Source organism: Ambystoma mexicanum, chromosome 6q (assembly GCF_040938575.1).
Source record: "Ambystoma mexicanum isolate Mex_15411 chromosome 6q, UKY_AmexF1_1, whole genome shotgun sequence".
Classification (NCBI taxonomy): Eukaryota; Metazoa; Chordata; class Amphibia; order Caudata; family Ambystomatidae; genus Ambystoma; species Ambystoma mexicanum.
In genome coordinates this window covers 1,101,620,415-1,101,647,537 of record NC_090937.1, presented here as the reverse complement: position 1 = coordinate 1,101,647,537, position 27,123 = coordinate 1,101,620,415, and the positions used below count along the sequence as shown (strand labels likewise).

Below are 27,123 nucleotides of genomic sequence, written 5' to 3'. Positions count from 1 at the left end.
ATTGAGCACGTTATAAATAACCTATCATATCATATATCATACCATACTTAGGCCACGCCCCCTCTTTATGCAGCATCCCACTTAATCCACCAGCTACACCACACGAACCATCTCTTTATAGACCAGTTACAGTGTATTTGTTCAAAATGATCGCTTTGGTGATAATGGCATAGGATAACATGCAAAGCAGCTGTGTTCCTGTCTTACGCAAACATGTAGAACATCATTTGCCGAATCTTAAAGCACAACAGGGAGAACAAACGAATCGCAGAGCTGAATCCGAAGCCTCGCTGCGCAGCCGCGCCGTCGAGACGTATCCACAGAGGCACAACTTCAAGCGCAACAGAAAAACAAACATCTTTAAAAGAAATTGAGCTTGGATCCAGACGCAGCAATGGGTTAAAACTGAATGCGTTGCTCTCCCATTGGAAGGGCTGAACTTCAGAAGATGTCTGTGACAACGGGGAATTAACGTTCTTCCCAGAGAGTTGTCTTGGACTAGAGGATAAAAGAGCGAGGCGGATAAACAGTTCCAATGGAAAAATGAAAATAAACAGTGATTTTAAAATGATAAAGAAAACGGGGAGATGACCTGTTAACAGAATGTCCCATCCTTCGCCCACTAGATTATGTCAAACACGCTGCAGGCCGAAGTCTAAAAACAGAACCTAAACCCAAACACTGGCGCGATGCAGCTGAATAACAGGTACAGCAGAGCTCAAAGCTATCATCTGCACGGCCGCAGGCTGATGAAAGGCCGCCCCGCCCTGCTTTAAATGTCGGTTTCCTGACGGGCACTCGGAGCATGAAAACAAAGCTCAGGGCCTGCGCCCTCCTACGCTGTCCCTGGCTTTCAGGAATTCCTACCGCACTCTGCCTGGGCGCGGCCTCCGCGGCTGCAAGAGGGTAGCGTGAGAGCGAGCTGGCCCCCTGCCAAAACACACACACACACGCGCACGGCAGCGCAGGGCCGCGTAGCGTGACTCGATACGGTGCAATTTGTGGTTTCACTTGACTTCGGCAGAAGTGTCACATGTGCAGCCAGGTGCATTGCTTCTAAAAACAACACGCTCTTGGCAGGAACGCTTTCCCACCTCCTCGATAATGTAGAACTCGTGTACTGTGATAATCGCCTTGAATGCATCGCAAACGCACATCACAGCCAACGCATGTTATGTGAATGTGGCATTGAACCTGGATCAAAAAGAAACACCATGTCTGCAAAGGAACTTACATGACAAAAACATGATTTTGTTGGCTAGACAATAAAACAATGTTACATTTTGTGAAGCATACTTTCTGGCCACTTTAGCACTTCATGCTCCAAGATATGCGCCTGGTTGCCCTCGGGCCTAGCGCGCTATACATATAAAACAAATACAAATACACACTGACATCACTTCCTTTCAACATATGCACCATCCCAACAAAAGATTAGGTGGCGTTGGCCTAATGCCCAATAGAGCCACCCACACTGGCCAGCTCCAGTACATGACTTCACCCTCTCTCCTTCAGAGATATTAACACAGAGCAACTACCACAATATACACTCGCCATTGTCGACTCTTGTAATGCACTTGGCCCTTCTAACTCCTTCTTGACCATTTGAGGGAAACTCAATCCGTAAATGTCCCCATCATCCTTACAGGCAACTTTTAATTGCTCTCCTTTTCAACCACACAGTTTCTTCGCTCCATAAGATTCCCCCTCATGAACAAGATCACTCCATTATTTTGGTATTTTTCTCTTCCTACCTCGCCATGGAAAATGCCACTATTGTCCCATCCACTTCTGGTTAATCTCTACCCACTCCGATGTAAGAAAACCTCCTTTTATCCCACTAACCCCACCATTAAACTCCCCTTTCTCTCTCCCCTTCCCGTACATCCTCCAGTGACCAAGCCCTGACCAAGTTCAATCTGACTCTCACTTCCCCCTTTGAAAATCACTAACCTGCTAATACTTTCACATAGTGCCAGAGATCCTTGAACCCTCTGCCCCACATCAATCTAGATTCTGAAGCCACCGCTCAATAAATGACATTTACCCGTGTTACCAACTTCCTCTCCACTGCTCTTCACACCAGACTCTCATCCATTCTCATTCTCCTGGACCCATCTTCAGCCATCAACACTTAAGACCACCCCCAACGACTCCTCTCCCTATCCAACCTCAGACTCCAGGAAACAGCACTCTCCTGAATGGGTTCCGACAGTTTTAACTGATACTTGGCCATCTCCTGGAGCAAACATTTCTCTGAGGTCACTCCACTAGCTGTCAGAGTCTCATAGGGCTTTGTCCTGGGCCTCCCTTCTCATGACCTTTGACACCTCTTCCATAAGCAAGCTTATTCCCTTCTTTGGATTCTCCTCCTCTTTGCCGATGATGCCCAGATCATCTTCTCTTTGCCTGCCTTTTCCACTAGTCTCTCCAACAAAGTCTCCAGTTGTCTTTCACCAATCCATCACCTGATGGCCTTTTGCTTTCTCAAGGTTAACTTATTCCCTAATCCTGCCCCCTGCATTAAATGTTCTTGCACAGTCATTTCAGGGTGAGAAGAATAGAGAGCATATTCCTTGCCAGCTCATGATCTATTCAGGGTGGGTGGATCGGAGAAGCATAAGCGCATTCATTTCACCAAAGCGCCAAACTACATTGGACCGCTTGAGCGTGTCTTTTAAGCCCGTCACACAATCACACTCCTTCTGATTACATCGAACTGGTAGCTCCTGTCATAAATCACCAAGGTATCTCATGAAAAGGATACGGTAACCAAAAAAGGATACAATTGGTAGGGCTCTTCTGGATCCTTGATAATTCACACGGCTTGACAGTAGTGAAGTCAAATTAGACCTTCCAAATGATACAACTCTCTGACTAGTAAAACAGACAGAGAGAGGGATCACTGGAAAGGGCGTGGGAGCATCATAGGAAGTCAGCCTAGGATAAAATAAAGTATCATGAGAAAGAGTCCCAACTAACTCTCACTAATAGCACAGCAATAGCACAACACTAACCTGTAGGCTTAGAACTGGAATCTCCACCAACAAGTCTCCGAAGAAATCCAGGAAATGAAACAATGACAAAAGGAGGGAAGGTTAGTAAGGGAAACTTATCCCGAACGGCACGAGGCTCACGCTAGATACCGGGTTGGTGCACCACAGGATAGCGTCTAAAGTACTGTGCACAATCACCTTTAAATAAACAGTTGCTGGTAATACTTCCTTTGCCACGTAGAACAGAAAAAATGATGAAATGAGTCCACCTGTTATCTCATCACAGGTGCCAGGTATTCAATCCAATGCGAAGCACAATTTGCGTGTGGAATTACACGTTTCAAAGAGTTAAAAAAAGTGTGCAGTTTTACACGCAACAAAAGTTCATGCAGCCTGGACAGCCGCGCTTGAGAGTACCGTAGACAGCGTGGTGTTTTACACACAACCAAGTACACGCAGCCAAGACAGCTGCTCTTGGAGAGTTTAATAGACCGCGTGCGATTTTACACCAACAGAAGTACACGCAGCCAGGACAGCCGCACATGAAGAGTTCCAGAGTCCGCGTGGGATTTTACATGCAAACAAAGTACCCGCAGCCAGGCCAGCTGCGCTTGGGGAGTATAGTAGACCGCATGTGATTTTACACGCGACAGAAGAACATGCAGCCAGGACAGCCGCACTTTGAGTTCAGGAAACCGCATGGGCTTTTACACGCAACAAACTTACACGCAGTCAGGAAAGCAGCATGCGAAGATATCAGGAACCCGCGTGTGTGGATGCACGTGACTGAAGTGCACGCAGACAGAGCTGCCAAAAATCGCATGTGAAGGAAAGCCGTCTGTTGGTCTTCTAATGGACGACTGCCAAATATAGCGTGTAGAAAGTTCACGTGAACAGGAAAAAACTGCCGTAACTTCTAGAACACAGCTTCAGGAGTTCGCGTGTGGAAGAAACACTCCGAAGAAAGCCAAAAGAGTAGCTGAAGAGATGCGAGGACGCAGATCAAGGATTCAGCTACCAAACGCCATGTTGGTTCTATCAGAAGCAGCGAGCAACGTCTCCACGCTGCTTATGAACATAATGCAGTAACACACGTGACTACCCTGAATCACGTGAATTCAACGACGTGAATAATGCAAACGTCGTTTTCCCGGCAGGGCATCAAACAACCTCCATTTAGAATAGAAAGGTCTAGCAGTTCTATGAGCATAACCCGTTCTGCGTGAAGACAGTGTTCTAGGTCCAGAGGTAATATGTCCACCATGCATGACACTCCAGGTCTGTCAACTAGAATGCACCTCTAAAGTTACAGGAATCTCAACCCTACACTGATCACTTTTGCAAATTCCTCTCGCTTGAACTACAGAAGTCGAGCCATACGAACACAACTTTAAACAAACACACACTCTCCTGCTTTCCTTACCGACCTTGTACTGTGTACTTCTTATTCCCGCTTTCTTCACACACCCTCTCAACCCACCCTCTCATCTTCAACCCACAGACCAAGTTCTGGAAACCCAGGTGGGTTCACAATACACAATATCCTCTTGGACAAGTCTAAGTAATTGGAAATAACTATATTGGTCATGGGTGCCATAGAAATCCTTATTACATTAAATTTCAACAGAGAAATAACCTACCTTCCCACTCAGAATGCTACGCACATTCTTTGCTCACCCATTACCGTGTCCTCAGACTTTCTCACACCATCCCCTAAAGCCTGCAATCTTGTTGACCTCTTAGACAGAGACCTAAGACTCCAGCAATTAATAACATCATCACCACAGCCAGGCTAAATTTTTATCTGATCTCCACTCTCACACTCGGCGATTCAACTGATATTCCAGCTTACTAGTGGACCTCCCTCTCACATATTTTGCAGCCCTTGACAAAATCCTCAACTTTGCAACCCACACCATGGTGCTATGCTGTCCAGGGTGGTGTTTATCCAGTGGTGGATGTCATAGAGTAGTTCATCTAGTTTTCTAGTCTAGGCTTTGGTTGTGTGATGGGGTATCCTGTGGTTAAAACCACTGAAATTAGTTCATTTTACATGGATTTGGATACACATTTTGGTGGCAATTCGTTGGACAGTTCAAAAGTTATAAAGAAAACATAAAAATGTTGTTTTCAGCCGACTCTCTTTAATTATCCCATTGAGAATAAGGTGCATCCTTTGAACACTCGTAGTGAGAAAACAGCTGGGTGGATTTGCACCAAATTAATAGCTCGGACAAAAAGCACTGTAGATGTACCTTTGTTTGGGTAGGGGTAAAACCATGAGTAGATTTTTTTAAAAATGGATGGATAAGGAGGTGCACTCTAGGCCCAAAAAACATTTACATATCTCTGGTGGTGCATTGCAGCATCCATTTTCTTTCCTCAATGCAAGCTATTTCTGGATTTTAGTTATCAGTCCTGCAAGGACACCACTTGAAAAGCAGTTTTAGGGGCTGGTTGATGCTCAGTGAGTAGTTTTACATTGATTTTAATCCGTTTTTGCCTGTCTCGAGTGGATTTGTGTGCTTTTTGCAATCGTTTTTTGGCTACTTTGTGGTTTTCTGTGGGGTTTATCTTGTTTTTTATGTGAACTCCCACCCTATTTTCTGAGCTGACCTGCATCTAAGTTGTGCAATGTCTGTGGTGTAGTCCTTTGCTTGTTTCTGGCTTTCTTACTGGCTCTCCCTTGCAATTGGCTCAGTAAATCAGGTATCTCTCTGCCTCTGGTCCTGCCAGCCATTTCCATGTGTCTTCCTGACTGTAATCTAGAAGAATGCTAAAAAAAAAAAGTGGTTGTTCCTAAAGAGTCCTTTAGGAACTCCCGGCCCCTGCACACTTTCTAATGTCTGAAGATCAGACCAAACATTCAAGTAGGTAATCAATAGTTCATATTAACCATTTGTATAATTGACAATTTGATATATTAAACTCTCTTTTTCAATATTTCAGTAAAACAGAATATTTTATTATACAAATACAGAAGCCAAACGCGTTTCGAGTCACAAACTCTTCTTCAGGGGCAATATCACAATTCATCAGATTTCTAAAAAGTAGAAAAGAAACATCTTAGTGTAATATTTCACACTGTAATTCAACAATAAAATATTCTTTAACAAAGTAACTACTTTTTAACAATTTTTAACAATTTTTAACAAATCACGTATTAATACATACTTAGATCAATCAGGGTCCTCTATATCTTAGAGGTGAATCAGCTAGTGTAGCTATTATTAAAAATGTGGAGAAAAAGAGCTTCGCTCGGCTCAAAATAACCAGAATTCTATCGAATCAATCCGCACATGCAGTTAAGAGAGAGAGATTGCTGTCAAAAAGTCTTTACTCAGTATGGTCGGAAGAAAAGCGGACAACACTTACCCCAGCAAGTGGGTGTCTAGATAGGGAAACAATCCTAGAGGTGTATATATTCATGAAGTAAATGAGTGATAGGACCCCGCGTCCAACAGTAATCAATATTAGGTCTGCAATACAAGTAATGGTGACATCCAGAATTTCAATGGTGACATCCAGAAAATGTACAGATGGTTTACCTATGTCCATTGTCAACCTAATCCTGTCGTTACATTTGTTACCTAATCCTGTCGTTACATTTGCATCCTAGAACCCCTTGGTAAATATGTGGACTACTTCCTACAACCCCTTATACAAAAAACGAGTACATATATCAGAGATTCCACCCATTTCTTGCAACATCTAAACTCAACACCATTTGACTCTGGAAACATTTGCTTCACAATTGATGTTAAAAGCTTATACACGTCCATCCCACACGATCTACGAAATGAAGCAGTTGAGTGGATTCTTCTGAAAGCGGATGAAATAGGAGCACAAAAAGAATTCATAATGGCACTCTTAGAGTTCATTGGCAACAACTCGTACTTTAGATACGAAGATAATTACTACCTACAGGTAGCTGGCACAGCCATGGGAGCTACCATGGCTCCTTCTTACGCTAATTCATTCATGCACAAATTTGAAACTGAAAATGTTCTACTTAACCAACGGTGGCAACAACAGCTAGGGATTTGGATAAGATACATTGACGACATATTCGGAATATGGAAAGGTAGCGAATCGGAACTACTTGAATTTTTTGATTACCTCAATGGCATAGACAGAAGAATACAGTTTACACATGAATACTCTCGTGAAAACATACATTTCTTGGATGTAGAAATCAGAATAACAAATACAGGATATCAGACCACCATTTTTCGTAAATCCACAGATCGGAACAATTTACTTCAACGACTAAGCTTTCACCAACCAAGCCTCATTAAAAATCTACCATACAGTCAGATGCTCCGTGTGAAAAGATTGGTGAGCGATCCAATAGAGTACGAAAAGGAGATCAAAGAAATGGGAAAGAAATTCCTTGACCGTGGTTATAAGCAAGAAGAAGTATCGGCAGCAGAAATACGCATGGCGACACAGACAAGGGGAGACCTATTGAAAACAAGAATCAAAAAGGATGATGAATCTCCCTTAGTGTTTGTATCAAAATACTCAAGACAGAGTAACCGCATCAAGACAATCATTAAAAAACATTGGAACACAATGACCTGTGACCATCGAGTAGAACACCTATTTAAAGACGTCCCGGTATTTGCATATCAACGAAGCCATAATCTTAAGGATAAATTGGTAAAACCAAACCAGCACACAAAAAGAAAACTACGAAAAGATGTGGTACCTTTCCCTGCCTGAATTGTAACAACTGTGGCTACATAATGAAAGGGGATACCTTGAGACATCCGTATACAGGGGAAACCATAAAATTAAGAAGTTTCGGGACATGTGACTCTGAAAACGTGATATACACTATAAAATGTCCCTGTGGTTTACATTACGTTGGCCAAACTGTGAGAACAGCTAAAACAAGATGGAATGAGCACAGATCTTGTATACGTAATAATAACAAAACCTCGGCTGTGGCCAGGCATTGGCAAGACAAGAAACATAACTTGGCACAAATACGTTTTGCTATCCTAGAGATAGTGGAAAAGAGAGATCCACATGAAAACTTCCAAAAAACAATGGATCAACGAGAAACCTTCTGGATTGACCGTTTGAGTTCTCTAATGCCTAAAGGAATGAATGAAGAGATTAACTATATGTGTTTTTTGTAATCTAGAATTTCAGATTTTGCATATATATTTAGAGACGCAGGATAACCTCAGATGAACTTCAGGCATTGGTGCATGAGACCGATTTATCTAGACACTTGGATTAACATTTATACCCTTTTTGAATAAATCATTGCATGCTTTAATTGTTTAGAAATCACCCTGGGTGAAAGATTGCTGCTTGCACCTACAAATGAATAATAGTATAGCACATACTTTATGACATATACGTAATGCACCGTATAAATAGTATGTCTAGTTATCCGTAATGGAGTTAAACATAGGCATTGACAGCTTGACCTATTGCATATAGTGGAACAGAGGTTTCCATGGAGACATCCCCGCCCCAGGGTAATTACCCGGGGGTGGGGCGCGAGGCGTACGTGCTCCGGCAACCCGGTTGGACCACGGCGCCTCGTACCGTCTCCATGACAACGTTTAAATGAAACACACAGGCGCCTGCGCGCACACGTCTCTCTACAGACCGCAGGACAACGCTGGAACTCCAGGTAAGCATCGGCGAACACTCGCCGCGCTCTACAGTAGACATAATAACATTAGAATGGCTGTCTAAACCGCTTATCTCTTTTACAGAGAGACGATGGACATATGCGCCTCGCGACGCATTTAAACACACACAACTGTGAAACTAGAGAGAAAACGCCTTTAAAGCGATCAGGTAGGACTGATTTCTGTCCTAAAAATCAATGCATACAAAACCTATAATGCTGAAACTAAATGGCTTTTTGTTGGTTGTTTATTTTTCATTTGGCGGAACTATTGCATATACGTGGGACAATCCAAATGGTATGTGTGAATTTGTTAATATATTGTATTTAAACCGTAAAGTGTATTTAAATTCATGAATACATAATTATGACTAGCTTGATGACGTAATCAAGTGCCTTTATACAGCCCTGACGAAGGTTTAAACCGAAATGCATTGGCAGAATGTATATTGAAGGCAAAATTTGGTCGCCCAACACAGTGCAATGTGAATCAATACATGAGAATGTGAATAAACATTCCTGTCTAAAAGTACATAGATATATTTGACTGTTCATATTTTGATTGCAATAAGATATTGAAGAAGGAATCGAATCTTTCGAAAATTTGCAGCCCTATAGAAGGGCCAAATGAGATGCGCCAGTTTTAATAAGGCAGAGTTGCCTTGTTTCTTCATTTGCAGTTATATAGAAATCGCGACATAGCCCAACAAGGTTTGCCAAATTAATAGTTAGAATTAAATAAAAAAAACGTTTTTTTTTTTTTGTGGGGTTTATCTTGTGTTTTTTGTGGACTCCCACCCGGTTTTTGAGATGGTCTGCATCTAGAGTGTGCAGTCTCTCGGGTGAAGTCCTTTGTTTCTGGCTCTGCCCATTTGAATCTCATTGGTCCGTGCCACACCTGTGGCTGGAATAGCTTTATTTCATAGGCCCTTCCATGGTAGCCTTGCCCGGGCAGCCCTCGACTAAGGGCTCCAAAGCAAAGGGCAGCTCCTGCGGAAGCAGCTCCAAATCGTGATTGCTGGTGGTTCCCGGTGATAGCAGGGAGCCCGCAGCTGTCACCCAGCAGTGACTGAAAAGGTAAGGGTAGTGCGGGCATCAGCCATCACTGCACCACACTAAACTGACCCACCTCTTTTATTGCTCTACCAACCAAAGCTTATAGTCTGATGCATATACCAACAATCATATAGCAACCACACCTCTCACATACCTCCACTATGTTTCCCACATCCAGCCAAATTTTGTTGCTTAGCCTTTTCTCACACCCAGGCGAACTGTGGTAATTAGCAATATTTCACATCGAAACTAATTGCTGCTGTATTTTACCTTCTACTGTTGCACCCCCATTTAGGCATTTCTCCCAATATCCAGGTGTCTGTATCTTATTGTATTTTACTGTCTATTGTTGCACCCCATTTAGGCATTTCTCCCACTATCCAGGTGTCTGTATTTTACTGTTGCACCCCCATTTAGGCGTTTCTCCCACTATCCAGTTGTCTTTATTTTGCCATCTACTGTTGAACCCCCATTTAGGTGATTCTCTCACTATCCAGGTGTTTGTATTTATGGTCAACTGCTGCACCCCCATTTAGGCATTTCTCCCACTATCCAGATGTCTGTATCACTGTATTTTACGGAATACTGTTGCACCCCCATTTATACGTTCCACCAACTATTCAAGTGTCTGTATTTTATGGTCTACTGTTGCACCCCCATTTAGGCATTTCTCCCACTATCCAGGTGTCCAATATATAGGAGCTACTGTATTTTACTGTCCACTGTTGTGTGCCCATTTAGGTCTCTATCCCTCTATTCAGGTGTCCCAAATCTAGATGCTACTGTATTTTGCTGTCTACTGTTGGGACCCCATTTAGGCGTTTCTCCCACTATCCAGGTGTCCAAAATCTAGGCACTACTGTATTTTACTGTCCACTGTTGTATGTCCATTGAGGCCTGTCCCCCTCTATCCAGGTGTCCTAATTCTAGGTGCTACCGCACTCCTAATCCCAAAACTAGGTACTACTATATTTTACGGTCTATGGCTGCAACCGCATTTAAGCGCTATCCAGGTGTCCCAAAACTAGGTGCTAATGTTTTTTAATATCTACTGTTGCAACCTGATTTGGGTGTTTCTCCCACTATCCAGGGGTCCAAAATCTAGGCGCTACTGTATTTTAGTGTCCACTGTTGTATGTCCATTTAGGCCTCACCTCCTCTATCCAGGTTTCCCAAAACGAGGTGCTACTTTATTTTACCATCTACTGCTTTATCCCCATTTGGGCGTTCCGCCCGCCATTCAAGTTTCCAAAATCTAGGAGCTACTAGGTTTCACTGTCTACTGTGGTACCCCTTTTAGGCACACCCCCACGCCCCTCTATCCAGGTACCCCAAACCCGTCCCTAATACTCTGACCAGCCCCACAAGGCCTGGTAAGTACACACCGAGTTGGATGTGCCCAGCTGGACATGACCCCTACTCAGACACACAATCGGATTCACCCCTCACACAGCCTAGAAGCCATGCCACAAACTGGCCAAATCAGGGCCGCACGCTGGTGCTTCAGTAGGCCTGACGAGACTCACCACACCCTAACTCAGCCATCCAGAACGCACAGCCCATCATCCCAGCCTTCCACCTCCCCCTCCCAACACCCACCAAGTAGATCTCGCTCCGCCCAATCAAGAGCAGCAAGAAGGAGGGTGGGAGCAGAAAACATTGACCACCGGAATATTCCGGACCACCCAGTGACTGTCATGATGCCTACCCCCGGGCATCCGGATCAAGCCCATCAGCCCCGGGAGCAGGCATCCAGATATTTAATAAAACCCCAGCAGCCCCGGCTGGGGGCTCTCTGGGTTCAGTCCTGGCGCCTTAGGCGCCAGGCTCATAGACTTTACTTACCTCATGCAGACCATGCTGCAAATGAATCCAAGCCAACGTGAGGCCTGGATGGGACTATTTTAGTACAGGGACTATTTTTTACTCGGGTGTGGTTCTAGGGACTTCTTACCTGGAACTACTTTGGAGGCTATTTAAACCACGCCCGAACAGCAGCACATGCTTCGCGTTATTCTGCATCCAGCAGCGTAACGCTCACCGTGCCTGCAGTCCGCATCCAGTCTTCAGCCACGCCCGTCTCGAATCCAGAGCTCCTAGCAATAGAAGAAGGAAAGGTTAGAAAACAGATATTATCTCAATCCTTACCTGAATTCCGTATCCATCACGTCTTCGAACTTGAAAAGGACATTATTCTACACGCGTCGCATCGCCAGCTGCAGCGCCGCACTCACCAGTCCTCACAGCATTTTTCGATCCGGCGGAGCCTCCATCATTTTCTCAGCCGAATTCCGCCATCTAGGGGACAAAGAAACATAAGGTGAGCCGAGAGAGCCAACAAATACAATCCCTCCACCATAGACTTACCTGATTAACAACCAAAGGCATTATTCTGTAACAAACCGCAACTTCTTACACCGCACCTGTAAGGAGAGAGAAACTAGCAATTTAAACACATGCATCTTTTGCCGGACAGTGTTTGGTAATACAGACTCTTACCTGAACACCATCAGCTGCCAAAAGACAATCTTCTCTTGGACCCAGCTGCAACACAATAAAGGAATGTACAAGAGTGAACATCGGACATATTGAACTCTTTGAACTTTATACTTACGGGTTCTCGACTAGAACCTCAGAGTCAATATTCACCCGGAACTCTTCTAACGCCTTCAAACCAGTGAAGTAACTGGTATCTACGCGCCCCTGCATTCCACGCAGGATGGAGAGCTCATCATTTACAAACATAAGGAGAATACTTCTAGAGGTTAAGCAGACGAGATTAGGCGGCCCAGTCCAGTCTGTCATCTCTGCACTACGCTTCACGTTGGAGGAGGTTGCAGCTGTCCGGGTCCGATCGACGCCCCTCTGGGAGCCAGGTGAGCGTAACATAATGCAAAGCCTATCTACAAATTCTCACCCGGGCGTTATGGAAACCTCCGAAACAGACCAACTAGCCCAATTATTAGGGGACGTTAGGGTGGAAGTGCACTCTGAGCCTAATGCCCTCAGGAGAGAACTGATTGTGTCAAAAGAACGCACAGATGATCTTGCTAGACAACTGTTGCAAAATCAAGCTGGGCAAACACCCCTACCTGGACTCGGGGGAAACCCAGCTCCTGTTTCATCGAGCAATCCTGTGCAAGTAATCCCACCAGGGGATATTCCTTTAGCTCCTTTGCACTACGCTTCACGTTGGAGGAGGTCGCAGCTGTCCGGGTCCGATCGACGCCCCTGTGGGAGCCAGGTGATCGTAACAGTGACCCAGGTAAACCAATCTTCTGACCCGACCCCTACCTACTCATCTAAACCCTCAGTTCACTCCTCTCCTGAGCAACATAGCACCCCTGCCCCTAAATCACGCTTCCCTTCTCTTAGCATAGCAAGAGCATCCCTGGCCAAAACCCCAACCTTCACAGCACCCCCTCCAACCCTCACCCACACCCCATGGGCCGCCCAAAAGTCAAGGAATTGCCCAGACCAAGACCACACCAGGTCCCTGCTAGCTTCTACCATTCTCCAACCCAGATCCATACCCAGCCCCCTCACTATAGGGCCCAAACCTCCACGCCGGCACCTAATCCTGTCGTAGCTCTATTACGCCTTTCACCCATTCGCCCCTGTTCCAAATCTGATTCCACACTCCTCCCAACACCCTCCACGGCCCACCCCTTTGCCCCTACCCACCCCAATCAAACCCCCTCGCCATAATGCCCCCTGATCACACACCCCTAACCGCAACCAACCCACCCCCTCAACTCCCACCCCTCCTACAACTCGCAGCCAAACCCATCCAGCACCTGCAAACATACCATGCCTACTCTCCAATGCCCTGATCAACGCCAGGTCAGTCTCCAAAAACAAATTCAACATCTTTGACCTCATCTCTGAAGACAATCCAGACACCCTGTTCATCACTGAGACTTGGCTTGCCGACGATTGCAAGCCTATTGCGCACAAGGCCTTCCCACCGGGATACAACCTTATTGCTCAAAACAGATCACGAGGGGGTGGCGGACTTGCGATACTACTCGAACACCACTCATAATCAAGGATACCACAGACTCCGAATCCCTTCAGGTAAAACTCCAAATCTTACACTCTGCCTCGCACAGCTTTCTACTTATCTACAGACCCCCTGGCTACAACAAAATCTTTGCAGACACGCTCTGTGATGCTCTCACAACCATCCTCAATCGCCATCCAACATTTAACATGCTAGGAGATTTCAACATCTGGTTTGACTCACCCTCAAACCCCATGACGTGATCTCTCACAGAAAACCTAGAAGCATTCAACCTGACACAATGCATCTCCACACCCACCCACACTGTAGGTCACATCCTCGATGCAATCTTCACCACTGCAAACATATCCAAACTGCCCCCATGCCCCTATTATGGACTGATCACTGAGTAATCTTCTTCTCTGTACCACTGACCACCACGGCACAAACCCAAGGTCATGCCCAACCCCCACAACTCTCATTCCGCTATTGAATAAAGTAGTTATCACCCCAGATCTAGCCAACTCCCTCCTCTCCTCTTTCCCAACACTAACCCTCCAGGAATGGCCACCCCTCATCAAACTCTTCGACCTCTGGCTCTCGAACATCCATACACCCTCATCCCTACAAAATGGTCCTTTCAGGACCCACACCCAGGTGGTACACCACCAACATCAATCACTAAAAACCGTCAAGCACCGGCTAAAACGGACCGGGAGAACCACCCCGGCCCAGGACAAAACTGCCTGAGCAAGACTAACCAAAGCATACAAACTACAAACCAATAAAAGCAAGAGAGCATTCTATGGGAACCAAATCTTAAACTCTCGGAACCCGAGCAAGGAACTGCATGGACTAATTTCCAAATTCAACGCCTCGGTCTGCTCCAACAACCCCCTGCCTCCAATCCATTTGTGACACCTTATCAGAACACTCCGACATCATCTCCAAATTGGAACACATGGCCCCTCCCCCTACCTACCCACAACCAACCCCCATCGAAAACCCCCTTCAATACAAACTTTCACCTCTTTCACTCCAATCACACACCAGGAGTTCCTCTCACTCCTAGCAAAAAGCCGCTCAGCAGGCTCCAATGAGGACCCCTGCCCACCCTCCTCAAAAATATCCTAGCCTCAACCTGGGCAGACAGTATAGCACACTCAATCCTCAACCACTCCCTAACATCGGGAAATTTCCCAGAAGCCCTAAAAACCTCCTACATCAAACCCCTCCTCAAAAAACCTACACTCGAACCACGCCTCCCCCAGAACTACCAGCCTATCTCCAATACCCGCTTCATAGCCAAACACATGGACCGCACAGCATACAAGCAGCTCAGCCTTTTCACTGAAGCCAACAACCTTTTGGACCCTGCGCAATCTGGCTTCGGACCGCTCCGAGGAACAGAATCCTCCCTAGCGTCCATCTGGGACAATCAAAAAAGAACAGCTGATGCAGAAGGCTGCACTGTACTGATCCTTCTTGACCTCTCTGCAGCATTTGATACCATCAATCACACCATCCTCCTAGATATGCTACACTCATTAGGAATCAAAGACACAGCCCTCTGTTGGATCTCCTCTTACATCTCTAATTGTTCACAAATCATGAACCTCACCCGTTCACCTCCACCTAACGTCCAGTAACAAAAGGGGTCCCACAAGGAGCATCCCTTTCTCCCCTGCTCTTCAACATGTATCTAAACCCTCTGCCTGCACTTATCCGCTCCCACAATCCCAACCATCCAGATCTTTCATTATGCCTCTCGGACATTGACTACTAGACGACGACCAACCACCTCATCCTCAATCCTGGGAAAGCTGAAATCCTTGCCTGTGGGAAACATCGCTCCTCCCCCAACCTATTCCCTGGCTGCAATTTCTAAACCCCCCACCGGCAACCTCCACCTTGGTTAAAAACATTGGATGCACACTGGACACAGATTTATCCCTCTCCCAACAAGTGAACTCTGTTTCCAGAACCTGTTTCTTCCACCTATGCATCCTATGGGGCATCTTCCATTACAACACCTAACCTCACCATTTTTCAGCCATCATCTCCATCATCCTCTCCTGCTTAGACTACGCAAACTTCCTTTACCTAGGAACACCAGCATTTCAGATAAAGAAACTGCATAGAATCCAAAATGCTGTGGCCCGCCTGCTCATTAACCTACCTCCCAGAGAGCACATCAGCCCTACACTTAGAGTCCTCCATTGGCTCCCTATTGGCCGACGAACTACCTTAAAAGCCATGTGCATCACCCACCGGGCCATCCACAAAACAGGGCTGGAGTTCCTTAATACAAATTCACCCACTACCACCCCTCAAGGACCCTCAGATCTGGCACAGGATATCTCCTAGTACACCCACAGTACAACTCCTCCAGACACAGCGGATCCTCTGTCTCCATCCAAGCACTAACCATCTGGAACTCTCTACTCCTGCACATTCGCAATATTGACAATCACCTGGCATTTATAAAGGCCCTCAAAATCTGGCTTATCCCTCCCTCCTCTTGAAACCCTCCCCCACTCTACACTCTCAATAGGCGCACATAAACGTGGACCCAAACACAACACAACACTCCTATCTGCCAATACCCCACAGATGGTGGCTGCATTTGCAGCGGTACACCGTGACAAACTCTTCCTTCCCAAACACAACAAGACTCATACCCACCAATACCCCACTGATGCCGGCAGCGTTCACAGTGGCACACTGTGACAAACTCCTCCTTCCCAAACACAACAACATCCTCCACAATGACACCCCACAGATGCCGGCAGCGTTCACTGAGGCACACCGTATCAAACTATCACCCTCCCTCCACCTCTCCCACTGGTCAGACTTTCGTTCAAGGGAGACCACGAATAGCGACACCAGTCGATCGCATTGTACCAAGAAAAGAAGAAGAAAGCAGTCGAACTACAGCCAAGGCGACGGTACGTATACCTTACACCACATCTGTGGACACAGGCCACAGGCACAGCCTCCCATCCATGCACCCTAGAATGCAGCTACGGCTATGCTATTCCAGCGTAGCAGCACACATAGCCGTCCATACTGAAATCCCTGACGTACCTCAACAACCCTGCCATTAATAAACAGTGAGAACCAATAAAAATAATTCAGTTTAGCTGGACACATATTGAATCTTTAGTACTAGAAGCTTATCCTAAAACACCAACAGCACCCACCCATGTGCCTGACCTCCAGGCTGCTTACTGAAGCCTAGCCAGCCCAGGAAAAAATGCACACAAGCATCTTTAATTCAAAGTCTTAGAATCTCCTGCACACGGACTGCAGTCATTCAGGGCGTTTCTAAAACAAAGTGCATTGAGGCCATACAAATGGGGAAAGGGTGCTATATAAACAATGAATACAAAACAACAAAGGCTTCTCATTCGCACCTACAGTAGGGACCAACTTCATAGATTTTCAGATAGATTCATTCAAATTTGTGAGGAAATTGAAATTTTTTTGTCCTACATAAAGTAAGTACATTTGAACCACAGGAAGCGCCCACGCCAAGGAGTCAATTCACAATTGCAGACATTGAGAACACACATTTATTGAACAAAGAAGTGGTAGTAGCAGCGAAAAAATATGTTAGGAATTGGGAGTGCATCCAAGCAATCTAGAAATAAGGGAGCTCTAGGCCCAATCAAATTGTACTCCGTAACTAACATCTGAAAGTGTTCTATAGACCTTTCATAAAGCGGTCACTACGGAAATCCACCACTATATTGACAAGGGATGTGGTGTCTATGACACCACTAGGACTTGGCAAAATCTGACCATGGATGATAAACTAGGCTTATAATTGTTGTCAAAAGATACAAGTATAGTGATCAAATATTCTGACAAGGGGGGCAAGGTGGTCATTCTCAATAGGGTAGACTACATTAATATGGCACAGCAGCATCTTGGCTGCTATAAAAAAAAAACTCATATCCAACCCTACTAAGAGAGTGGTTAAGGAGTTACCAGATCTCATATTGAAATGGCACAGCAGAGGAGTACTCATGGGTGAGGACTACCAATTTCTGACTGTATCTAAACCCACCATGCAGACGATTTACTTTCTTCCTAAAGTTCACAAACAGTTTGATAACTTACCAGAAGTTCGCCCAATAACGAGCGGCATTGGATGGGTTACGGAAGGATTATCACAGTATACAGTTAATGCTATTGGAGAGGAAGTGCTGATTTTACCTTGACACATTAGGGATACCACACAGGTACTACATGCTCTGCAGGACATAGAGTGGCAATCATATTTCTCTCTAGCCACACTTGATGTTAGTACACAGAAATGCTGCATTGTTGCTCATTTTATGTCTTGCTAAAATTGCTAATCAAATATGCTTGTTTGCTAATCAAGAACATTTTAATTAGCAATGTCTGCTAATCAATTTTTGAAAACTAATTTATGCCTTGATAAATGAAAGAACACATCCAGGTTTAATCAGTCAGATACACCCGTCTAGAGAACTGCACCCATACATACATGCAGGAAGCATAGTGCACATGTGGATTTAGGTAGAAAATATAGATTATGAAGACCAGTATTTGTTAGTTGAAAAGTCACATGAGTCAATGCAAACAAATAACCTTTTGCATGTACATGGCTTAACACATAGTCCTATGAAATCATGCCATTGTCTGTTTATCAATGTTCATAGCGAATGTATTCAGTAGCTTCCACCTGCACAGGGGCATTGGTGCATAGATATTTTGAATGCAAGCACCATACTTGTCTTTATGCGGGAGAAAATCAAATGCTTTAACCATACTTGCATTATGTGAAGTTTTCCATTACATTTTAGTAATTTGCATATAGAAACCTATGTTGAGTAGAATGTTAGTATGCCTAGTGTCTTTTAGATTATCATAATACTTAGAGGAAGACTTTGTGACTGAAAATGGGTGCCTTTGTCGACTTATAATAGTGAGATTCATATAGGCAGGTAAAATGTGATTTTGGTTTACATAATGGTTTTATATACATACCATATTCTAGTGGGTTGTCTGAAAATAACTTTATAAATTACGATTTTTGAATACCCCATTGTCTGTTCTTTGCACTGATTTGTGGGGTGTGATTGTATAAATGGGGGAATTAGTGCGTTTTGAGGCATCTGAGTGAACCACTTGCCAAAAAATAGAATATATTCAACAGGAGGTGATATAGAGATTAGCATTAGGATGGCTAACAGTGCAGTAGTTCAAATGAGGATGCTGGCGTGTAATATGATGGGATCAGAGCACATATGACGTGATTAATACCAAAGAGGTTTCTAAGCGCGTACCCGGGATTCGAACGTGTGTTGCTCTGAGTAATTCTGCTTCCAAGACAAGTGTGTTGTGCCTGAGGTATCCTCCAAGACCATATAGGGAGGATCAGAGTGGAGTTGTAAAATAAGAGTCAGAAAAGGGATTAAGAGGGGCTGAAAGTAGAAGGGATTACATGAGATTGGCTGAAAAGTTAAAACAAAGGTATCTCGAGCCATATTGGTGAGTGTAGTATTAGCAAGCCAGATGGGAGACTTAGGCTCAGCTGTTTAAAGATTATAAAAGAAAGGTATGCATGATCTGCAATACTAAAACAGATATAGGACCTACAGACCATTTTATTTCATTTTTAACTAAATGAAGGGAAAAACGTAGCATCTGAACCCGCAGCTGTTCCTGCTGGAGCAATAAGGGCAGTTATTTTTTTTTCTTTTTTTTATTGTGGTATAAACCAAATATGTTATTTTCACAAGTACAAAGAAAAAGAAAACAAAATTGTACATTTCATATTTAAAACAAAGATAAAACATATTTCCCAATTTCTGATCTCCAACTGTCACTGTATAAAAAAAGTGAGTAGACATTTACCATTTCAAATGAAAACTGTCTGTTGTAAAACTCTAACCACATTTATCGTCAGAGCAATTTCATGGCCTGATGACAATCTCACCTAAAAGTCCTCAGATGATAGCCAATCACTTGAACTAACAAAGGGTCCCAAATATTTATTTCGTGCATCCCATGTGCCTTCACATTCATCCATCCATCCATCTTTAAGGGCAGTTATGTGATGTAAATGCAGGGTTCTGAGATTTAGGGGTGCTTAAGGATTTCTGAGAGGGGAGGAAGATTGTATGAGGGAGCATGGATTGGGAGGGGTCACATGAAAGGGTGGCGCATGATATGAGATCAAGGAGTCCATGAGCGGCTAGTATTGCTGGCCTGATGATGGAGGGAGATAATAGGAGACAAAAGCGCAGTGCTATTGTTGGGGAGTCTGGCAGGGGAGGTCCAGATTTATTCTGGTCTTAGTTTTGAGACTTGTCCACCATCTTCCTTCCGTATGTCATCCAAGGTTTGAAACTATTGAATAAACCTTCCCTAAAATAGGACTATTGCATGGATGACATTGTTTTTGATCCAATAACATTAATATGGTCGTGTATTTATATAGGACTTAGTGATGAATTCACCTACGTCTAAGCGCAGCAATTTTAGGTGATAAATGTATTGGTCTCATAGAGATGAAAGGCTGACTATGCAGGGGCTTCAAAGCTCTGTCCTGCAGGCTGAACATAGAGATCTGGGTGAGTGCTCACTGAGCTATCTTACTGGCTAACAGTGGAGTAACTTTGCTGAAAATGTTGGGGGGGACAGGGGCAAGGTGGAGGGAGGTCGGATGGTGGCTCTTAGGGATCGTTTCGGCCAAATTGATCGAAAAAATTTGGTCGAATGGCAGATTTGACTGAATTCGGTCACCACCATTAGTTCGAAGCCAAAGATACCAATTGGGGGGGTGTCCCCTACTCCCCATGTTCGATATTTTTGGTTTCAGTGGTTACAGGGGTGTCCCCCACTTCCTCATTGGTGGCAGGGGACCCAACAAAAAAAAATAAGAAAGGGGACCCTGCAGCATCAGATCTGACCCGCGTTAGCTGGATGGATCTGAAGCTGCAGGGTACAGGAGAGGCGGCGGATGGAGAAAAGGCAAGTAGGGTGGGGGGGTTTATGGGTGTACTGGTGGTTTGAGGGGACATTGGTTTGGTTTTTTGTACCAAGTTAAAAACGTATTCGCAGCTAAAATGAATAAGGTCAATTCTGCCATGATTTTGTACCTCAGTCAAACAACCTAAATCCCTGAGGGATAACACTGGACTACTACACCACAAGAGTCCATTGCTGACGCTCTGTTATAACTTTCATAAGACTCGTGGTGTATCTTTAAAATTCAATGGGGCCCCCACACATCTTCAGGCGGCCTGCCATGCACCCAGTGACACAACATCACATTCACAAACTTAATTCCAATAGAACATACACACAATGCATTTTATCATTCATTCAGGCACAAAACCAGACCAGACTTCATCACCCCCAGATCCCTGAAATGTTGGGCTAAATTGACTTGACCTAGCTGAACTATAAAGCCATTGCTGAAAGGAACAGATGCACTGCAATGTCAGCAATTCCCTTGATTTTTCCGTTAATTTAAAGGCAGAAGCCATCAGTTAATCCAGTACAGTGGGTGACCAAGTACACTTGGTATCAATTTTTAAATGACATATATCTCCAAACTTGGGTTCTGCACAGCCCCTTATATATGTACGTGCTGATATATTTTTTCTACAGGATTCTGACTGATTAAAATTAAGATATGTTTTTCTGTGTTCAAATGGCTCCAAGCAGTGGAGTATCGAGCCGGAGAGTCAGGGGCGGCAGGCCCCCGTGGCTTTTTTAAGAGTCATACGGGGACATCAAGGAAGGTGCCCAACGGCAAAGGTGTCCCACTGGCAGGACAATGTGTGCTGAGAAATTCCTGCTCAGCACACTCACTGTCCTGGCAGCAGGACACTTACCCGTTCCGAATAGTAGAGGTGTCCCCCTGCCAGGACAATGTCCCAAGGAGCTCTGGGCAGCAGAGGGTCCTCATGTTGCTCTGTATCAACAGAGCATTACAATGTGAGCCAGTATGCACTGATGGGAAGGAGGAGGGTACCATTAGCAGGGACTTTTGTCCCTTTAGAAATGGGACTGGGATGGAGTGATCAGAAGTGAGAAGGGTGCATAATGCTGCATGTTTTATGAAATAATGACTATGGCTTTAAAACCCAAGGGGGATTTGTTAGGCTCACATTAATTTACATGATGCTATTGTGACTTTGCATGCAAAATGCGGAGAATAAAACTAAAGCCATACTCCCATTACTCATCATATTTCCATGACAATCTATATAGTGTATGGTTAGTTTACTATGAAAGGCTAGTTTATTATGTAATGTGGTTTTCTTCCAAGGCATTGCTATAATTAATTATTTAAGTACATGAAATGTAAAGCAAAACCTTAATAAATATCTATATCAACTAAACCTGGAAAGATGTGCGCGGTCAGTTAAATTGTCCACATCCCAGTTGCACCATTTAACCAAGTGTGTGATCCTGAGCAAATCCTTTAATCACATTGTGTCTTATCTGCAGCTCTGCAAGTGACTCCGATTCACTTTAAAGCTTGTGTTAATGTATCATGGTACCATAATGGAGAATCCTAATGACTATAGAGTTGCTCCACATATAACAATAGTGCAATGTAGGTATTTTTCACCACAAAGTTATTTGTCACATGGCTTATTTATGCCAACTTCTAAAGTCACTTCCATGGTGCCTCCAAGTATCAAAGGCTGATGATACGCCTTGCAATGTCCTTTTCTGTGAAGTCACTTCTGTTGGTGCAATCCATTTAAGAATTAGGAAGTTTGCATGTATTTTGCCTCAGAGGGTTTGGACAGAGCTCTATTAGATGAGTTTCCTGCATCTGGAATTATCCTGCAGTTTTATTTTTTGTTGTTGTATGTTAAAATGCCATCTTCCACTAATGTTACCAAAAAAGTAGATTGGGGCAGGGGTGGGTGGTTTGGGGGCGCCAATGCGACCATGTGGTATTGCACACACTGCATTTTGTTGCTCACCCCTTCCCCACACTCTTCCAATGCTGGATACTCCCCTTATTAGTTTGGTAAGAGAAGCAGTTTTTGGTGGCCTGTAACTTGAACCATAACACCCACTTACTGATTTTCACCAAACCGTCCTGAAAAAGTGTCTGCAAAACTCAAAATACTTATTGCCAGTTTGTCGAAGATTATGTTTGGCGGCGGGGAGAAAAGTCATACAGGGCTCCTAAAAGTGTGTTTTTTACACAAAATCCCATACGGTTCTGCGCACCTAGAGCAAATACTGCTTAACAAAAGTTCACCATGTTTGGAAGGCGTATAGCACTCAAATTCATTTCACAGAATTTGCAGAGTACAGCAGTTTTGGGTCACAGGTTTTCTCAGCTTGACTCTTTCCACTCTACTTGGGAGGGCGCACCTTCCACCAACTTCATTTTGAAATTAGGATGGTGGTGCTTTAGTAGCATCTGAAAAGTGCCAAGACTAATTTTAACTCACACAGAGCCGACGCGGAGGACTCAACTTGTCATTGCAGCTGGGATTTAACCCACCACCAATACAAGGAATACATAACCGAATAAAGAGGAATGATCATGCCCCGATTAGAAAAAGGTGCATCGCCGAAACACGTGTCATCTGCAAGGGCACCACGTTTTGACTATTAAATAAATAGAGGAGATGATAATCACTTTGGTGCATGTCTTTAATGGTGTATCTTGAGAACAACTAAGTTTGGAGGCTTTGCAGAGCTCTGGCTTGCCACAGAGAATGCACCATTTGTTATTGTTAGTGTGTCTTCACACCTTGTCCAAATGTGACCCGCGCCCTCAGTAGGGTCAGCCCACAGCCCAGCCCCCCAACAAACGTAGAGCAACACAATAAAAAATTACGCACCGCCAGACAGAAACCAGCAAGCTGAATGAGCTTCCTGTCTGTGTCGCATGAACACAAAGCCGGAAAGCAATTCTCAGCGCCGCGGCCCCTGGAAGTGCTGCTGCTAGCGTGGCAGCACAGGCGCCAGGCCCTGCAACACCCAGTTCAGCACCCTGGCTGCTGACTTTGAGCCAGTCCAGCCAGGGTGAGCGACTGAGCCACGCAGGGCTTCCTGGCTCTGAATGTGTTGCAGCGCCAGGTATCTAAGCATTATGTAATGAGACAGTGCAAGCCTTGCTGGGCACCCCAACCGGGCTTACGCTGTCCAATTACATAATTGATGATTGCGGCCCCCCTGCCCTCCCTCCAAAAGATGGGGGGGGGACAGAAAGGCATGCCACAGAAGTTGGGGGGGACAAAACCCACTGTTCCCCCCTATAATTACGCCCATGCTGGCTAACCAGATGCGTTAATGAAATACATACATTTAGGCTACAATTTCTGTCCAGAAAATAAAGCGCAGGTGTGGAATTATCAAACGTGTTTACAGGCAGGTGCTTTTCTATAGAGGGGACTTTAAACTGTGGGATGCTCCGTTTCAAAACGTGTACAATTACAAATAGTGCTGCTGGCGCGAGCTGATAAATGAAGCCACTGAGCGTGCTTGGCATACCTCTCCGCCTGGGCTCATACCAAGCAGAGTTGGCAACATAAATGACAGAGCACTCCCGTTCCAAAATTACATTTCTAACCCCATGCGGCGGCAATGCGGCACAGCTCGACATCATGCAACCACTGGAAGGTCAGTGCACATCGCGTGAGGTTACAAGCGAAACGACTCTCTGTAAGGTTTGTGCCAGTTCTTCATTTTTCAGAAGATGTTTGGCATCCTCGCTTGATAGATTTGTACTATATTCCCAGCTAAAAACAATGCTGCCCGGGTAGGAGAGAAGCACATGTTGGCATCCGTATGATACTAAGGGAAAAGAGGAAAAGCATTTGTTGTTGGTGTCTGATGTTGTAATGTGGGCCATCGCCAGTGTCAGGTGACGATCCACGTGGGAGTTACAATAATGCAAGACCCCTCCCTGGCAGGGATAAGATTGCAAACCCCCTGATCAAGAAACTTGCTAGGATTGCTGCAAATCCTTTTGACTGCTTACCCACGGCCCATCACAGCACTGAGCCTGTGAACGCATCTCTACTGTGGCAACATCTCTACTGTGGCAAGGCTACACAGATCAAGAAGCAATCCAAACCGTCACTACATGAGGCTCGGCCTCTGTAGCCAACAACCCCACTGACAAATCAAAACTGTCAGCAAGATAAAGAACGAGCAGCACTCTGTGTGACCAAGCACAGTGTGTGCGACTCTTCTTGCGAGCTCCCCGCCATGGGCCTGCCTGCACCCGCGCAACAGCTACTACTACCCTGCATGCACGTTTCCATTCTTGGGGGGGTGTAAACTCTGCACTGGAACCCCGCACCAACTGCACAAGGTTTTTACATGTAACAGGAGAATGCATCACTGTGACACTAGCAGAACAGTTACTCTGCGCTGATTGGATGTGCCTGGTTTTAATACGCCAGCTGAATCTGGCGCCGCCCTTGTGAGTGTACGAGGTAATGATGGCCACTAGCCGCCATGTCACATCTCCGCCTGGGTTCCCATGGCCCACATTCACGAGGTGGATCCCTGATCCATCCCACCAGTGGGCGGGACAGGCAACCGCGCACACAGAGCGGCTGATTCTGAGCTCCATGTAAAATAAGAAAAGTGCCATTCCACTGCTATTCTTTTGGTGAAAAACCACTAAAGAATATATAAAGGGAAGCAAAAAAGAAAAGTGGCATTCCACTGTTATTCTTTTGGTGAAAAACCACTAAAGAATATATAAAGGGAAACAAAAAAGAAAAGTGTCATTCTATTGTGAAAATGGCACTTTCCTTAGTTGCTCCATATTTGTATAGACACATAATGTGGATCAAATAGGAGAAGTGTCATTCCAAAGCGGAATGACACTTTATTTCATAGCTGGAGGGAGCTCGGAAACAGGCCATCAGTTGTCCTTCCTGCGATCCAGCTGCGCGCAACAGGGCGAGTCTGGCATAAGGGAAATTCACGAGGTTTAGACAAACATTCAGATGTGTCCAATGTTCTCGTGCATTTTCTCCTCGGTAAAATATCCCTGACTCAAAGGCTGCTCGCGTTCTCCCTCTTTCTGCCATGGACACTCCCCGCCCCAGTGTCCCTCCAAACACTTTATATTTGTGCAGAAACTTCAGACAATACAACTACGCAAAACCTACCTGGCCAGCTTCGGTAAGTTACAGAGAACACCAAAAAAATGTTCTACACTTTAGTAAAGCCGTCTCTGATAAATAGTTCAGCGGTCTGATGCTTTATGTGTAAAATGAGGATACTTTGGAACTTACTTGCCTTTGCCTTTACTTACCATTTATGGTGGAACACTTAATCCAGCTCATTTGTGAACAACGAAAACAAAATAAAACCCACACCAAAGAGTGCGGTTTAGATATCACTGTCGCTCACGAAGTAAAAACCAGATGCTCTGTCCGAGAGCCGAGTAACGGCGGTTTGGGGCCGAGGTGGGCTCGCGCCGTCTGCTCCCGGAGTGACGCATGTTGAAAACCACACACGCTGCATTGAGAAAGGGGCTCATTTACTTTCTGGGAACCAGTTTAGGGCTGCTCTGGATATTCAAATGGTATCACAGAAACCTTGCACTGGTGTAAGTCCCTCTTTCAAAACCATATTCTAAGCAGCGACAGCCGACACTTGTCCCTTCAGCAATACCAACATACCTGGCAGTTTAGGCATCACTTAACCCCAAGCACATGCTGGCCCCGGACAAATTCCCCAGCTCACCAACCCCGGTAAAATAACACGCACTCAAAATATTTGAGTGGGTTGATGTGGGACGCTGCTATATTAGGCAAGAGTTATTTTACAGCTGACCCTAACTTAAATGTCACAGATCAAGAAGTCTATGCTAAGCTGGTGTATTAGCTGCCCCCAAGTAAGGAATACATTCGTAGTCTTCGCAAGGGGTCTCCTCGATCTTTTGATTGATTGATTGTTTATTTGTATAGCGCCTATACACAATGTGCTTCAAAGCGCTTCATGGAGTAAGGGAGCATGGGAAAATACAGTTACATTCTTACAGGTCCTTGAAAACTTCAGAATGTGAGAAAGAAACTAGCATGTCATAACAGATAGTAAAAGTGCATAGAACAATAAGGGAGAGGTGGGGAAGGAAAAAAAGGAGACAATACTAGCAGTAGCATTCCTATGCCTGACGACAATTGTTGCAGTGCAAGAGTCACAAGAGGAGGGGGATGGGGGAAGGTGTGGGGGAGGGGAAGAGGAGAGGAACAAAACAAGTGACTATCATAGAGGGTCAGCGACTAAACCGAGATAGTATAGGGGAGAGAGGGAGGGAGGAGAGGACAGAAGGAAAAGGGGAACAGACAGGCTATTATCAGAGGTCAAGGGACAGTGATAAGAGTAAGTGCTATGGTGGTAGAAGTGTAAGAGGCAGAGGGAGGGGAAGG

At 44.9% G+C, this 27,123-nt stretch overlaps 1 protein-coding gene across 1 annotated transcript in view; it reads right to left on the bottom strand.

Moving 5' to 3' along the window:
• LOC138516490 (sec1 family domain-containing protein 2-like) overlaps positions 1 to 26,049 on the bottom strand; it is a 492,588-nt gene extending 466,539 nt beyond the window's left edge. Inside the window, exon 1 of the mRNA XM_069631659.1 lies at positions 26,004 to 26,049. Within this exon, the coding sequence (XP_069487760.1) occupies positions 26,004 to 26,034 (31 nt within the window). The 5' untranslated portion in view covers positions 26,035 to 26,049. The remainder of the gene's footprint in view (positions 1 to 26,003) is intronic.
• Between the last annotated feature and the right edge of the window lie 1,074 nt (positions 26,050 to 27,123).